Source organism: Mchenga conophoros, linkage group LG8 (assembly GCF_057382185.1).
Source record: "Mchenga conophoros isolate Kocher_MC1m ecotype Shallow Benthic linkage group LG8, M_conophoros_male_GT1.1, whole genome shotgun sequence".
Taxonomy (NCBI): domain Eukaryota; kingdom Metazoa; phylum Chordata; class Actinopteri; order Cichliformes; family Cichlidae; genus Mchenga; species Mchenga conophoros.
This window is the reverse complement of record NC_140533.1, coordinates 4285365-4302202: the sequence shown is the minus strand read 5'-3', so window position 1 is coordinate 4302202 and position 16838 is coordinate 4285365. Positions and strand designations below refer to the sequence as shown.

Below are 16838 nucleotides of genomic sequence, written 5' to 3'. Positions count from 1 at the left end.
ATGTGAGTGGCTCATGAACAAAGCCAGTGAAACTAATTATTTCGCTCATCAAAAATTTTAAATGGAATAGCACAAAAAGCACACTTTTTTATGCATGAAAAAAAGCATGCAGAAGTCAAATTAGATGCTTCACCGCCATGCCTATGACAGGGCTGTGCCTCTTGGAAGGACTGATGCGAATCACTACAGTCATGCAAGAGGTAATTTCACATTTGGAGATTTCGAAGGGAGGTTTTTTGAAATCCACTGTGTAAACTAAACAAATGGAGACTTTTGTAGATGTTCAATTTTTCTTTCAAACAATATATGTTTCCATGGGATCATTAGATTCCACGTGCTCCATCTATAAAGTCCTTATAATTCTGCATTTTGATTGTATTGAAATTCCTCAAGTACAATTTTAAAGTGAATCCATTTTACTTCACTTACTTTTTCCAGTGTTGGCAAGAAAGAACTCTCAAATCAAAGTATTCACTCACCATTCCAAATCACTAAATTGTTCCAATCACTTTCATGGCCACAGGTGAATAACATCAAGCACAGCTCTTTCAAAAAAACATTGGTTGAGCCTATCATACAGTATCTCATCAACCCTGATTCAGTAGAAAGAAGTAGAAAAACCTACTGAATGTCACGCTACTTCTTAATGTTTTTAAGTTAATTTTTTAATATAAAAAGCTGTGTTTCTTAACATTGTTTCACAAAGTAGGAAACAATTCTAAAGATTTTTAGAGGTCCCCCCTCGAACTTATTATTGTTCTATTATGTACTGCCACAATGTATTTCTGGTGGCATTTATTACCCACGTAGCAAGCAGGTCTGGCCCGGATCTGGTATCAAGCCGGCACTGCTGGCTGACTTCTGGCATGGTAAGATGTATGTCATCAGGATATGGGCCAGGCCTGGCATAGATGGCACTGTTTATGCGATGTGGCATGCCATATCTGGCCCAATTGTGGTTCGGTTTATGTGGCCCAGGCTCATAGAAAACAGGTCTGGCCCGGATCTGGCATCAAGCTGGCCCTTCTGACCGACTGGCGTCACGTCAGGGTGTATATGTCAACCAGATGTTGACATACACCAGTTATGTTCCTATTTTCCTACTTTAGTTAGAAGACCCAAATGCCATGTTGCAATACTATACTGCTATGGTAGCCAATGTTTCAAATGCAGGTTTGAGACTGTACACTGTATCCAAAACCTAGTGAGGGTTTACTCATGTTTATCACTGTGTGGCTGTAGCTCAGGAGGTAGAGCAGGTCACCTACTGTTCAGGAGGTTAGTGGTTCGATCCCTGGCTCCTCCAGTCTGTATGCCAAGAGTAATGAATGTGTATGAATGTAGTTATGAAACACTCAGTTTAGAGAAAGTGTGTGAATGTGACATGATAGAGCACTTTGAGTAATCTGGGATAGGGAAAAGCGCTATGCGAATCAGTCCATTCACTGTCCGAACAGAGTTTCGTCATGCTACTTTTGCACTATTATGTTCCAGCACATGTTGTTATTACATGTCCTGATTAAGGTACACATTACGCTGACATCTGGGGCCAGAGCTGAAACTGTTCTGGGCCAGCACGGTGTGTCTGCTGCTGGTCCATGTGTGGGCCACATCTGGCAAACCAGATCTGGGCCACCAACAAACCTTAGAAAGAGTAAAAACACTGTTTTTATATCACTGTACACACACCTGTGCCATTGCTACCATCGTAACTATGGTTGTGTTTTTGGGGAAGCACTGATGGAAGTTGGTTGTTTCCAGGGGTGGGAAGTAATGAAGTACAAATACTTTGTTACTGTACTTAAGTACAATTTCCATGTATCTGTACTTTACTTGAGTAGTTTATATTCTGACTACTTTTTACTTTTACTACCTATATTTTTAAACAAATATCAATACTTTCTAATTCTTACATTTTCTAAAAACATGCTCATTAATTTTGCTTTAATGCAATTGGGTTGAGTTATTATTTTGTCATTCTGAGCCTTCAAACATCAAACCAATTTGAGTCTACACAGAAACACATGAAAGGCAATCCTGTTTGTGTATTATCGCCACATAAAAAGAGACGATGTGTGCCAAAGTCAAGTGCCAAAGTTGGACGGTGGTTTTTTTGTTTGTTTCTTTTGTTGTGTTTTTGCCACAGTTCCAGAATGACTGCAGGTCTCCATAAGTTGCGGTACTTAAGCATTTAGCTAGCACTACTGAAGAGGAGTGAACATAAAGTGAGTGACTTTTTTAAGTGTCAGGTGATTTTAAATACAGCGTTTCTATCAGCTCAAAAAACATCAGCAAACACACAAACTGTTTGTGTGTGGTTTGTCTCACAGTGTGTTGCTATCTAAAGGTCCAGCTACTGCATTTCACAGGGAGAGAAAAGAAAGAGAGCTAACGTCACTTACAGATGGAGAAAGACAAGAAAGACAGGACAGGAGAGGAAGAAGAGAGTTTAGATTTAAAGGTAAGGACTGCTCAATGGTATTTGATAAACTGGAAATTTAAAGCTTACATATAAGGCCTCGTGTTTTTAATCAGATATTAGGTAATCAGATAAACATGTAACATTGTGTTTTTCATATTGTGAAACATGCTGCAAATCAAACTGAGGCGGAGTAACTACACATGATGATTTATCAGCTATGATAAAGCATCATGCAACGTTAATTACTTGTCACCTCACAGGACATTGATCAAAACTGTCTAATATGTCTCTAATCAGAGAGATTTGTGTGTAATTACAAACGACAGCAAAAGCACTTCCAGTGTCACCTCAGTATGTTTGGAAAATCTTTTTTGACAAACTCATTATGGCTCAGCTTTTTCTGCTGCTGAAAGCAAGGGAGTACAGCATGTCTTTCTTCTCTAATGACCAGTATGCCTTAATGCTGGCCAGAAATAAATGCCTTAATCTTTCCTTTCTGCTTGTTCCAATTACTATTGCCATATGAGTCTGTTCTGTACTACCGACCTGTACAAACACGCAAACTTAAACGTACGATTAGTATTTTTTTGAGGTTATTTAATTAAAAAAAATATATATACATAATTAGATTGTAATTACATTTCAAAAAATGGATGCATTCTCATAAACTTATAATGAATACATTAAAAATACACAGGAGCAGGCACTGGTTTGTGGAAATCGCCATGTTCGCCCAACATATTTGAATATAGTGGTCTGTTTTATCGTCAGAAAAGAGGTCCCCTTCCCTAAATAAGTAAAAAATAAATAAATAAATAAAATGTATTATTATTAAAATGCAAAGGAAAGCGAAGGCCACCAGAACCGTAATGAAATATCATCCTCTTCATCCTCACCTGAAGCTTTATACCCTGAACTAAAGTCAGGGCTCTAATGCACAAAAATACACATAAACATGCGTCATTATTTCTAATATTGTCCCCGTTACTTAGGAGATTGGCCATGGGATCCTCCTGTCTCAGGACCGCTGGCTACCCGCTAAACAACAAGTGTGCTAAAAATCCCATTTTAACAATATTACATAAAAGTCAAGGACAGTTCCATTAATGGACCAGGAATACTAGATTTTAGTTAGCTGGTTAGATTTGGTTAGGTTGACATAATTCACTTTCCCTGTTCCATATGTTGCACCTGAAAAAACATCATTTATTGCAAGTAGGGATGGGTATTGATAAGGTTTTCATGATTCCGATTCCATTTTCGATTCTGTTTAAAGATTCGATTCTTTATCGATTCTCTAATCGATTCTTTTTAAAAAGGAGAACACTAAGGTCGATTAGCTTAGAACTTTGTTTTATATCTTCTCTTTGAATAAGATAGAAATTTAGGAGTAACATGGCCATACAAACCCAACAGTGAGATCTTAAGAGATCCAGCCTACGGCTCTTCAATGGGGTGTCACAGGGTCCCCAGGACCTAAATGCAACGCACAGTAATGGCAGGTTTTGTAATAAGGCAGATCGCGCTAACATAATATGCACTGTTAGTTAATTATTTACCTGCCACATTAACAGGAGAGGACGTGCAAATGTTACCGCTGCTGCTGGGTTGAGATTCACGAGTCCGGAGCGAATTAAAAACACGACATTCATTTAAGCTCATTGCGTGTTCTGTGAGCAAATGCTTTTGCATATTCGTCGTGTTTCCTCCCTTAAACGAAATATCTACTTTGCAAGTATTGCAAGTTGCCCTGTGGTCATCCATTCTCGTAAAATATGACCAAACATTTGCGCGTTTGATGCCAGGTAAATGACGCTCCACAACGTGGTGATGTCATTCGGGGCGACTGGAATCAATAAGGGAATCGTTTGCAAAAATGGCAAACAATTCCAAGGAATTGAAACAGTGGGAACCGGTTCTCAACAAGAACCGGGTTTTGATACCCATCCCTATTTGTAAGCCCTCCCTGCCTGCCATAACAGGATGTGACAAGATTAAAGACCGTGGAGAAAAAAGGGTTGTTTTCTTAATTTCATGAAAATGCATGTGCGTGTCAATGTTATCTTCAGATAGCAATGCAAATTATGCTCATTAAATATATTTTGAATAAAGAAAAATTAAAAAACAAAAACCTACCTTCTGGCTTGACACATACCTGCATGTTTCTGTGACATAAAGCACAAGCTGACATTTTCCCCCTGATACTACTGAGTGACTTTCATGTCAACATGAAACACATGCCTGATCATTTAGTGCACTTGGAGCTGATCAGTATTTTAAAATTGAGCTGCAGTGCCTACCACTGATTTCAGGGACTTCACTGATTTGCAGGATTTAAAGCAGTAGATGTTGTTGCGATAAAGAATGTATCAAGATGGTGTCATTCTTTTATTCATCAGACTGCTGTAAGAAATGTGTATTATTTCAGGAATGATGAATTAATGAATCAATGTTTTAATATCTTCTCCTTCAGCAGTAGTGTGGCTAGCACTGGCTGGAGAATTTGCAAGACCAACTTTTTATCTTTGACAACCAACTACTAATTTTGATATAATGCTAGTCAGTGAAATAGATTTTCATTTTCATTTGGTAATTTATTTAGTTAAAATTTGCTTTGCAAAAACACCTATTTTTATGGCTAGCTATTTCACATAATAGTTTCACATCTGCACACACCTCTCCAGAGAAGGCCTGTCCGTTAAGTAGGTGCTCTGAGCCCAGGACATCTTCACTGCCAAAGTGTAGCCGGATCTCCTCCAGACGGTGGCTATACGTCATTGGCCCTCCAGAGATGTTAACCAGGTGCTCCTTGTCCAGTCGAAGAGAGACGTGACGGCCTGTGTTGTACATTGTTCCTCCCACCTGAAAAAAACAAACAAAACAGATGGCGCACAGGTGATTAAATATTAATATGAGGTGCAGTTGTGAGCGGGACAAACATTACGACAAAGTTAATTATCAGTTTCACCAGTTATAAATAGATCATTTTTACCATACTGCCCCTATAAACCCAGGCAGCTTTTGGAGAAAACTTAAACCTGGAGCTCCAAGTGCCGGAACCATAAGATAGGTTAAATGCTTGTTGTACAGAAACAATTTTGAGGGAACACTGTTACAAAAAAGGACTAACACAATATGATTGGGTGGAAAGTGTGTAATACAATATATTCATATACCCAAAGATTATCTGCGTGCAGGTTATATAAAAAAGTGAACTGGCAGGAAGTGCTAAAGCAATACAAAAAAGTTTGACCAAATCTTACACCCGATTCTTTAAAAACTTCAGTATCTTTTGTGTTGTTGTTTTTTTTATCTGTAGGTTTAAAACACTTTTTACTGAATGGCGTTGGAGAATGGTGAAGGAAATGTTGGCTTTTTTGCAATTTTTAAGCTATATCAGTTTGGCTTTTATTAATATGGAGATGTGGGTGTCTTGCATTTTTGAAATGTAAGTATTTACTAATGACATGCGGTCAACAGAACTAATGCAGAAACAGTCCCGAGGGCTTTATTTTAATTTGGCAGAACTCTGACCCAGTAAAAAGAAAGGAAGGTTGAAATAATCAGGGTAGAGTCACAATTCATAATACATGGGAAATAGGGTATATATTAGTAGCTTTGCTTATTTATAATATTATTCATAATCATCAGTGTTTCAATGTAAAGCATTGGTATTCATGCCGTGACTCTGCACGGACTTCCATCTACTCTTTCTCTGCATCTGCTTCTCTTCTGCTCTTTCATTCCTTTTAGTGCTAGCGCTTTCAAAATGATCCCCCTCAAACCCCCACCCCCACACACACACTATTATAAAAATCCTAGCAAAAAGGAGTCTGCCTTCACATTGTAAATATTTTATAGATGCCCTGAAAAGTCAATAATTTGAAAGGAGAAACAGATAGGAAAAGAGAGTGATGCAAAGAGGAGATAAGTACTGTTAGGAGAGAGGTGTGTTGAATTTAGTGCCAAAAGAGGAAGAGTAACGAGGTAAAGTGAGGCTTTGTTGGCTCCCTGGCAAGGCAGTGGAGGTGAGGTGAGAACCCTGAAAAGGACAGAAAAATCTTATCTCCCTCAAGGTCTAAAATCAGAGACTAAGGTTCTTCCTTTGAGTCAGTGGCCAGCTGTCTTAGGAAATGGTCTGTACTGAAGTATGGTAGTTTGGTACGTAATGGGGGCAAGACATTTATATCTTCAATTCTTTACATATTTTACAGTCAATCTCCAAATACATTGAAGCTTGAATAATATTCTGTTTAGAAAAAGGAAACCAAGAAGAAATGTAATAATTTAATAACTCATTATATCATTAAAAAAACGCTAACTGGAACCAAATAAAACCAATTTATTTAGATCCTGAGACTAATCTTACGGAGAAAAAAGTGACTCCAACTTTGGTTTGGTTCACCTAGATGCTAATTTATACTCTTGTGTTTGAAAATCTGTTGAATGAATTCAGCATTAATTCTTTTAACGTGAAGTTATTTTTCTGGGTGCTTGGAACTTGGGAAAAATAGATGTACAAGTCCAAAATTACCTGACTTTCACCCCACATGACATGCAAGCAGGTCTAGCATGGTAGCTGGACAAACTGGCAAAATGCAGTGGTCTGCATGTTTGACAATGGTGACATTATTGCTTTAGTCACTGCAAAATGCTAACTCTGTCTGTATGTGTTGGGGGCCTTGGGTAAGTGTTAATGACTGGAGCCTGGCTGTGAGATACAGGTAGTGACGTGTGGTTGGAATGAGAGGTGAGGAGTGGAATTATATTTGTATTTTACAGTAAAAGAGAAACATGCAGCGTATGACTATGCAGCGTTTAAAGCTTGGAAGTACTGACATTACTTTAAGGTTTATCCTGTAAAACCGGACAAAAACATTAGCGTCTGCTGTACACTCTGCGTGGGAAGAAAACTTCTTTCTACAGCAAAAAACTTAAACCTCAAATCTGAGCAAGCACCTAGCACGCTGCTATGGGAATGTGAAATTCATAGAGAAACCCCCCGATCCTCCCACTGACATGGCAGCTACAGCCCTGGGCAAACCTCCACCCGCCCCACTCCTGCTAAACAGGTTTTTTTTTTACTTCAAACAAAAAACATCATCTGTTTCTGTATTTTATTCCCAGAAGCAGGGCATAAATCATTATTTTAACTGTTTAGCTCTATTCACTCCTGTTCATTGAGGATTGCCTTACTGGGGCCCCCCTGCTGTTCAGCTGGATGAATTACAGCGATTTTTTAATTTTTGTAAACATACAAAAATATTTTATTTTATGTGCTGGAATATGTGAAGCAGCGGGAATGAGGATCAGCACCTCCAAATCTGAGGCCATGGTTCTCAGCCGGAAAAGGGTGGAGTGCCCACTCTGGGTTGGGGATGAGTTCCTGCCCCAAGTGGAGGAGTTCAAGTATCTCGGGGTCTTGTTCACGAGTGATGGGAGAAGGGAGCCGGAGATCGACAGACGGATTGGGGCTGCAGCTGCAGTAATGCAGACGCTGCACCGGTCCGTCGTGGTGAAGAGGGAGCTGAGTGTAAAAGCGAAGCTCTCAATTTACCGGTCGATCTACGTCCCTACCCTCACCTATGGCCACGAGCTGTGGGTAGTGACCGAAAGAACGAGATCGCGAATACAAGCGGCAGAAATGAGCTTCCTCCGAAGGGTGGCTGGCCTCTCCCTTAGAGATAGGGTGAGAAGTTCGGCCATCCGGGAGGGACTCAGAGTAGAGCAGCTGCTGCTCCACATCGAAAGGAGCCAGCTGAGGTGGTTCGGGCATCTGACAAGGATGCCCCCTGGGCGCCTCCTGGGTGAGGTGTTCCAGGCATGTCCCACCGGGAGGAGGCCCCGGGGAAGACCCAGGACACGCTGGAGAGATTATATCTCTCGGCTGGCCTGGGAACGCCTTGGTATTCCCCCGGATAAGCTGGAGGAGGTGGCTGGGGAGAGGGAGGTCTGGGCCTCTTTGCTTAGGCTGCTGCCCCCGCGACCCGGCCCCGGACAAAGCGGATGAAGATGGATGGATGGATGGATGGTGCTGGAATATGCAGAGGATAGGTTTAAATGTTAAACACATTTATTTCAGTCAATGTTGCATCTAATTAAATTTTTGCTTGATGTAATGTGCATATAATTAAAGATAAAATCTAATAAAACAATTAATAAAAAGAGACTATTTCATTTGATTCAATTTTATATGATGGATTATGCAGAAAAAATAGAATTGGGCTGAAAGGTCTATTGCTTTATTATGTATTCAGGTTGTGTACCAGGTTTTTAAAAAGTAATAACATAACTAATTACTTTTGAAAATAAGTCATCAGTAAAGGATTACTTTCTTGGAAAAGCAATTAGTAATTAGTAAATAATTAGTATTTTCAAGTAACTTGACCAACACTGGTTATAGGTGAGGTCTGTGACCTAATTATGCCAATAATTTCATTAGAGGTGATTTAAATAAAAAAAAAAAAAACCCAAAATAAAACCACAATAAAAAATTGTTGGAGCACCAAAATATATTCTGGAAAGATAATAAAGGCATAAAAAAGTCTTATGCAACAGGATAGACAGAGATCACATTTAGCTACATTTACCCAGCTGATGGGAACCATGCTTGAAGAATAAATCAATATACAGTTGAGTAAAACTTGCTTACTTCATCTTGTCATGTTCCTGCTGCAACAATTACAAGGCAATGTAGTGGAAAGGTTGCAAACGAAACAAAGACATTATATTCCAATCTGCTTTCTCATTATTCTTTTGAATGCCGACACGTTTGCAAGTGGTGAAGTAATTATTACACACAGATTGTGGAGTTCATATTTTCTGTGCACTGAATGTATTTATCAAAATCACTGGCTTTTGTACTTAATTCATAAAAACACAGTCAGAGAAACAGATGACCATGTATTGCTATACTGAGCCCAGATGAACACCACTATATGACAGTCAGAAAAAAAAACAGGAGCTAAACTCATCACATGTCTCAGCATTCTAGTATTATACTGATTATATAGTCTCTGGCTTTATGTTAATGGGTTCTGAAAAACCCAAGGAAATGCTCTGCCACACACGTGCCCTGTTATTTGTTGTGAATATTGCCATGTAAATTGTATTTTTAAAATTCAACAATCACAAGCCCCAAACTGAGACCTGTCCATCTTCTAAGCAGTTCCAGGAAGTTTAGCTGTCACCATAAACTAAGATCACTTCATTTTTTAAATGAATACTTTATTGGCTATGTATTCATTAAATTCATAAATCAATGATCCAGGTGCTTGATATATGCATTTTTTTTTCTTTCTTTTTTTTTTTCTGCCCATTCTGTTGGTTTTTGTCTTTTGCCCTTCTCCCCCGTCCCTCTTCTCAGCTGTGTCATGGTCCGGAGTCTGCGACTCCGTGTTTATGTTTAGTTTATTAGTATTCTGTGGTTTTGGTTACCTTGGGTGTTTGTACTCTTCTGTTTCATGGTTCATGTTCCTATGTTCTGTGTCCCCCAGTCTGTGTTTAGTTGGTGTGTTGTGTCATTGCGTGTATGTGTTTCCTGTTTTATTGTGAAGGTCTGCGTCTTATGTGAGTGTTTTCAGTTTGCCTCCCTACTCTCGTCACGAGAGTAGGGAGGCAGCTGTGTTCCCCACCTGTGTGTAATCTCCCTGTGTTCTCTGAGTGTATTTAAGTTGTATCTTCTGTCATGGTAGTTGCTGGTTCGTCTGTGTTGTTTCCCCTCGGTCTCCCTGCGTCTCTCCGTATGTATTTCCCCGGACCTCCCTGCATCCTCGTTTCTGGTTTGTCTTATTAGTTTACCCAGTTTAGGTTTCCAGTATCATGTTTTGTCGCCACCGCTGTTTGTACTTACCCACCCCTGTAAATAAACACTCACCTGCACCAGAGCTGCCGCCTTTTTGGTCCCTTTCTACAATTCCACACGGCTTGCCCCGGCAATCCGTGACAAGCTGTTTCTCTTTCCCTCTTTCTTTCTCCCCTTCTTTCCCCCAGTCAAGTCTGTCCCGTATTCAGTAAGTGGAAAATAAAATAAACAATAAAAGGTGAATCAAATGGACCATTACGGCAAGGCTGGGATGGTCAATTTGGTAAAGTAAATCCGTTGGGCATCTTTCTTTGCCTTTAGACAATAATTCTGATGGCAAAAGAGCCAAACGGGACAGGCAAAAAAAAAAAATTCAGAAATCAATTAATAGAATTATATGGACTGAATACACAGTGCTGCAAAAAGGTATTTTCCCTTTTTGAGTTCTTAATTCTCTACATATTTGTCACATGATCATGTTTTTAAAATTAGACAAAGATAACCCAAGCAAATACAAATACAATGCAGTGTTTAATTATATACAAACCAACCAGACCTCTCTAATTTCTTGGAGACAGTATAGATCCTGTGTGTTGCTAAGTAAGTTAAAGAAAGTAAAGTTAAAGAAATAAAGTTTAACAAAGTTAAAGAAAAGTTACAGAAAGGAATGTGACTGTCACGGTCCTGGGTCTGTGACCCAGTGTTTTGTGTTTATTGGTTAATTTATATTCTTGGATTATTGTCATTCACGGTTTTCTGCTCATGTTTATTTTCAATTCCTAGGATTTAGGTTTCTGTTACTTCTCCTTCCCCGTGTTTCTTGTGTAGTCACTCTTGTCTCCATGTTCTCTCTGTCTCCCCAGTCCGTTGTGTCTCTGTCTCAGTGTCTACTCTGCGTCTTTGTGATTATCTCGTGCTTCCTGTTTTACTTTGATAGACCTTGTCTTATGTCTGTGTATTCAGCTTTGCCTCCTCCCTGTCTCATGATGCCTGATTAGCCCTAGCTGTGTTTCCCTCCTGTTTCTCGTTCCAACGTTGTCCCTCTGTGTATTTTAGCCCTGTGTCTTCTGTTTGTTGCTGGTTCATCTATGTGTACTGCACTTTATCCTGTGTTATCACCTGTTGAGTTCTTCATGTTTTCAGTCTTGTGTCTCTCTTGTTGGTCTGCATGTTCTGTGTTTCCCCGTTACGGGTTTAGGTTTCTAGTCTCAGGCTTTAGTTCCTTTATATTATTTTTTTGTAGCTGCTTCCAGTTTAGGTGTTTGTGTTAGTTTAGTTGCTGCCATGCTCAGCTTTCGTTTGTATTTTGTTTGGCCACTGTCAATAAAGCTAACTTCATAAGGTCAGTGCCTCCACTGGGGTCCTTCTCTCATCACCCCACATGTCTGCAGCTGTGACAGTGACATTGTCAAAACAGCATCTGAGTCTAAAACCAGATTTAAAGTTTTGTTTGCGAGTCACATACTAAAGATAGCTGATGACAGGCTAGACTTCCAGTCCAATTTTTAAACACAGTATACACTAGCATACCCAGAAAACACCAGAGCAATGCATCAAATGTTTTTTTCTTTGTTAACCCTCTTTTTTAAAAAGTAGAGACAAGCTGTTACATAAATAAATTAATAAATAATTAAATAAATACATTTTTCAGCTTCTTCGACGTGTGTTATGTTAAGTAGCAAGAAATTTTCAGCTGCACTGCTGACCTATCACTGCTGTACATACAACAAAATGTAACTTATCTATAATGTTGGGGAGAAGCTCATTTGTAGCACCCGTGCATACTTAAGTTTTTAAATCTTCAAAGATAAATCAGACTACAATGCAGTAGAGATAAAAGTGTTACATAGTGTTACACACTATGTGTGTTACACACACCTCAAAAGAGAGTTGGACCACCACTTCAATTTTTTACCTGCATGTGCCAAGTATAGGGTACACCCTAGATTAAAAAATACTTGCCAATACTGCAATGAGGGATTACTCTGCAACACAGAATGTTGGCTAAATAGATCATATTTGTTGCATTAGTACCTGAAAACACACCCCCAGAATCAAGCATACACTATTATTGTGTTAGGTGATGTTCTAAACATACAAACACATTTTAAAAACAGTGGATCAATCGAAATGGTTTTTACTTGGACTCATCAATACAAATTTATCAAAAACCCATGAGACAGGGGAAGCAGCCAACTTAACTTGATTTACACAGAAACAAAGCAAACAACACCAATGCTGAGCCCAACAGCTGATACAACACTTCACACATTGTTACAACACAGCCCCAAATAAATAGATGCAGTGAGAAGTAATCATTGTTATTTGAGTGACTTATTGTTTAAAAATAGAATTGCCACAGTTGTTTGATACTGAACTTTTTTATGGAAGTATTTTTTTTTATTTCAAAAACTTTATTCTCTACATCATTTTTATATATTATGAGCACATAATAATCAAATGTTTTATTGTCAGTTTTATTCTCTGCTTTATTGTCTAAGTGATATCACAGCAATCTTCTGAACAAAAGTAAGGAACTATGGCAGTACATTACAAAGTAAAAATATTGCTTTAATTTTATCTGATCAACTTGTTAAAACTGCAGTTTTTCAAGGCTGTTCATTAAATTAAAATGGTGAACACTGTAATAAGATCTCATCTGGTAGATAAATGTTGCCATTATTTTCAACAGCCAACACCATGAGGTTATGAATACCAAAGTCCTATTGTAATGATTTTGTACATCTAAATGGACTTTTTAGATACTTTTGTTACTGAGCAAGCAAGCTGATCTAATTTCTATCAATGCTCAAATCCATGTATTTAAGATTATGTAATTACATTAAATAAGCCATGAAAACATGAATACAGTTGTTGCTGAATTTGATAACCAACCTCAGTTTAGCATATAATAAAAATTGACCTGCTGCTTAGTATTAAGCAAAAAACTTACTCATAAAAACTGGAATACAGAAAGACTGGTAGTAACATAACATAACATAAACTGCAAACTACTATTTTCCATTTTCAAGAGTTTTCTTAATTTTTGTATTATTCTTCCACTTCCTTCAGATATAATTTTTAGTCTGGCCACACTCCCTCTAGAATCATCTGCTTTATAATTTTTTGTGAATATGTATTTTTAGTTGTTTTGAAATGACAAGGATAAGAGAGAAGCATAACTGCAAAATTACTTTCTGACTGACAAAACATTTCCTATTGCTTTTTTCTAGATTTAAAAGCAGTCTGTAGTGTAGTTTAGGAGTATTTAGGCTTTCTGGGTTCATTATTGTAAAGCCTCGCTGTTATATGCCTTATATGTCTTCTCTCACACCTTATTTTATCAAGCCACCTAATTGCGTTTTTAATTTGTTGCAAAAAGCTTCCAGAAGTGATGAAGCCAAAAAGGACAACTCCACTGTGCACTTGTCCTTCCTTAATAGATAGTGATGATCATAACGTGCCATCACATTAGCGGTAATAGCTTGGTGAACATAAACAAGTCATAAAGGATTAAGTTGACTGTCTGGGGCTGGCATGGCAGACAGCCACTGTAATAGAAGACAGCAGTAGCGTGCTGGTAGTGAGAAACACACGGAACATCACAATTATCTGAGCACACAAATCAATAGAGTAAATTACCTCTTGCAAGAAATCATCTTCACTGGCTACTGCAGATGTTGAGCTTTACAAACTGCTGCATTTACCCAGAACATTTCCAACACCAAAGCCATTATTATCAAATATAGGACAAAATATTTGGTTGAAAGGAAAAAGTTTCCTGACCCAAATGCTGTGCATTCCATGAAATATGTAAGAGTAGTTAACATTTATTAACCATAAAACATGTTATTTAGTTCACCAGTGATCAGATTTGAGGCAATGGAGATTTTTAAAATAGAAAAAAAGAAATAATAGAGAAAAGAAGACCAGCTATGATGAATTAAATACTAGTGGGACTGTGTGGGCTGCAGCTCAGTGGAGTTATGGACTCCAATTTCAGCAAAGCAGTTCCAGTAATGCTACATGATGAGAAAGACTCAACACAGATCTGAAGCATTAGGAAAACGATTTTCAGAGAATGTGTTGTGCTCGCTAAAGAAAAACAGCATCGGTGGTTTGCTCAAATCAATCCTGTTGCCAGACTAAAAGGCAGATATTGGGTGATTCTGCAAAACCAATTATGTTCACTGACAGTGTTTTTAATGTTCAATGCCACAAGTTGTTTTTTTGTATGTGTCAAGGCAACCATGGTATACAGACACTGTTTATGTTTTTACCATACTTTGCAAAGCCTTGTAGAAAATGTTGTCTGTTTTAGGAGGTCGCACTCAAAGGCAAGGACGTATAGAGGCGATAACAGTAACTAAAGGCTGGGGCCATTTATATGGATACTCCGTAATAAAATGGAAATGTTTGGTGATATTAAAGTCCTGTTTGTGGCACATTAGTATATGTGAGGGGGTAAACTCCTCAAGATGGGTGGTGACCATGGTGGCCATTTAGAAGTCGGCCATCTTGGATATAACTTGTTTTTTCAATAGGAAGAGGGCCATGTGACACATCAAACTTAATGGTAATGTCACAAGAAAAACAATGGTGTGCTTGGTTTCAACGTAACTTTATTCTTTCATGAGTTATTTACAAGTTCCTGACCACTTATAAAATATGTTCAATGCGCTGCCCATTGTGTTGGATTGTCAATGCAACCCTCTTCTCCCACTCTTCAAACACTGATAGCAACACCGCAGGAGAAATGCCAGCACAGGCATCCAGTATCTGTAGTTTCAGGTGCTGCACATCTCGTATCTTCACACCATAGACAATTGCCTTCAGATGACCCCAAAGATAAAAGTCTAGGGGGGTCAGATCGGGAGACCTTGGGGGCCATTCAACTGGCCCACGACGACCAATCCACTTTCCAGGAAACTGTTCATCTAGGAATGCTCGGACCTGGCACCCATAATGTGGTGGTGCACCATCTTGCTGGAAAAACTCAGGGAACGTGCCAGCTTCAGTGCATAAAGAGGGAAACACATCATCATGTAGCAATTTCAAATATCCAGTGGCCTTGAGGTTTCCATTGATGAAGAATGGACCCACTATCGTTGTACCCCATATACCACACCAAACCATCACTTTTGTTGGTCCAACAGTCTTGGAGGGATCCATTCAATGTGGGTTAGTGTCACATCATCAAATCACATCATTATTAACTGTATCAACATCTTTATATTTTCTACAGAAAGGTTTAGTTGGATTGAATTTGATTTGGATGGGGAAAACAGTATGTTTTTGTAAATAAATTCTGATGACATGTTTAGTCTCTCATTTTGTCCAATTTTGCAAGGGCAATGATGAACTAAAAACTTGCTTGATCAAACTAATTTACATTTCTGATGAAGCTTTCGCAAACAGTAGGTGCATCAATTAAAGATTCAGTTCAGTTACTATTTTTTACTATTTTTTTTCTGTTTTTTTCCTGGTACTGTACTGGAGCAACTGTAACCCACATAATTTCCCTAGGGAAATTATGTATAACATTATAAAGTATTCTGATTCTGATTTATACACACTGAGTTACTATTCATCTGCTGACTAGGGCTTCCACATCTTCTTTTGTTCTCTTCTTACTCAATTTCCTCAAATTTTTAAGACATATCTTGGCATATTATATGGTGAGATGTTTCTTTGCTAAGTTGTAGACAGAGCATGACTGTGGTCAGTAGATAGTAAGACTTGAAAAACATGACATTTCTGTCTTGAGCCATCTGTCTTTTCTTTATATTATGCTTTCAAGAAGACAGACTTTGTTAGATTTTCTTTTCAAATGATCTTTCTGAAGGTTTTTCTTTGGACATCACCAATTTTCAGTCCAGTCATTGTACCTGATCTTTTTTTTTTGTTAAGCCACTTTGAACTATCATATGAATTATTCAAAAAATAAAAACAAAACAGAATTCACCATTCATCAAATAAACCACCAATTAAACCATTCTTCTTCTTCCTTCCGGCGTTCCCTTTAGGACTTGCTAGAGTAGATCATCTGCCTCGCTTTCAACCAACCCCTAGCATCCACCATCCCTCTGCTCATCCTGTTTCACTACATCCATGAACTTTCTCTGTGGTCTTCTTCTTTTCCTGGCCTGGCAGCCCCATATTCAGAATCCTTTTTCCAGTGTATCCAATATGCCTTCTCTGCATGTGTAATGTCTTCAAATTATTTTTCTGAAACTCTCAACCTAAGCTGTCCTTTGATATACTTCTAAGCTTATTATCGGCCACAGCAGAGCCATTTGCCCCTTCTAGCTGTGTTGCTTTAGTATGGAATATAGTATTTAATATCTGTTATTGATTTCGTTAGGAAACTGGTCATTAATCCCATATGATGTTGCATTTAATTCACTCCCTTTGCTTTTAACAAGCTCTTTCTGCTGGAAATGTTCAAATTCAGCAAGGATAGGATGTGTTTTTTTCCTCCTTAGGCTCCAAGATGGTGTAAAAGATGAAATGCGATGGCGTTGAAAGTTTCTGTCAGTATCTTCAGAGCGGATTGTATGAAGTACCACACAGAATACCCCTCAGCCATAAGAGGCTGATTGGTATTATGAT

The 16838-nt window shown here is 38.5% G+C and overlaps 1 protein-coding gene across 1 annotated transcript in view; it reads right to left on the bottom strand.

Annotated features, from left to right (window-relative positions):
* ca10a (carbonic anhydrase 10 (inactive)a) overlaps positions 1–16838 on the bottom strand; it is a 324330-nt gene that overhangs the window by 29770 nt on the left and 277722 nt on the right. Inside the window, exon 4 of the mRNA XM_085283645.1 lies at positions 5099–5284. Within this exon, the coding sequence (XP_085139771.1) occupies positions 5099–5284 (186 nt within the window). The remainder of the gene's footprint in view (positions 1–5098; positions 5285–16838) is intronic.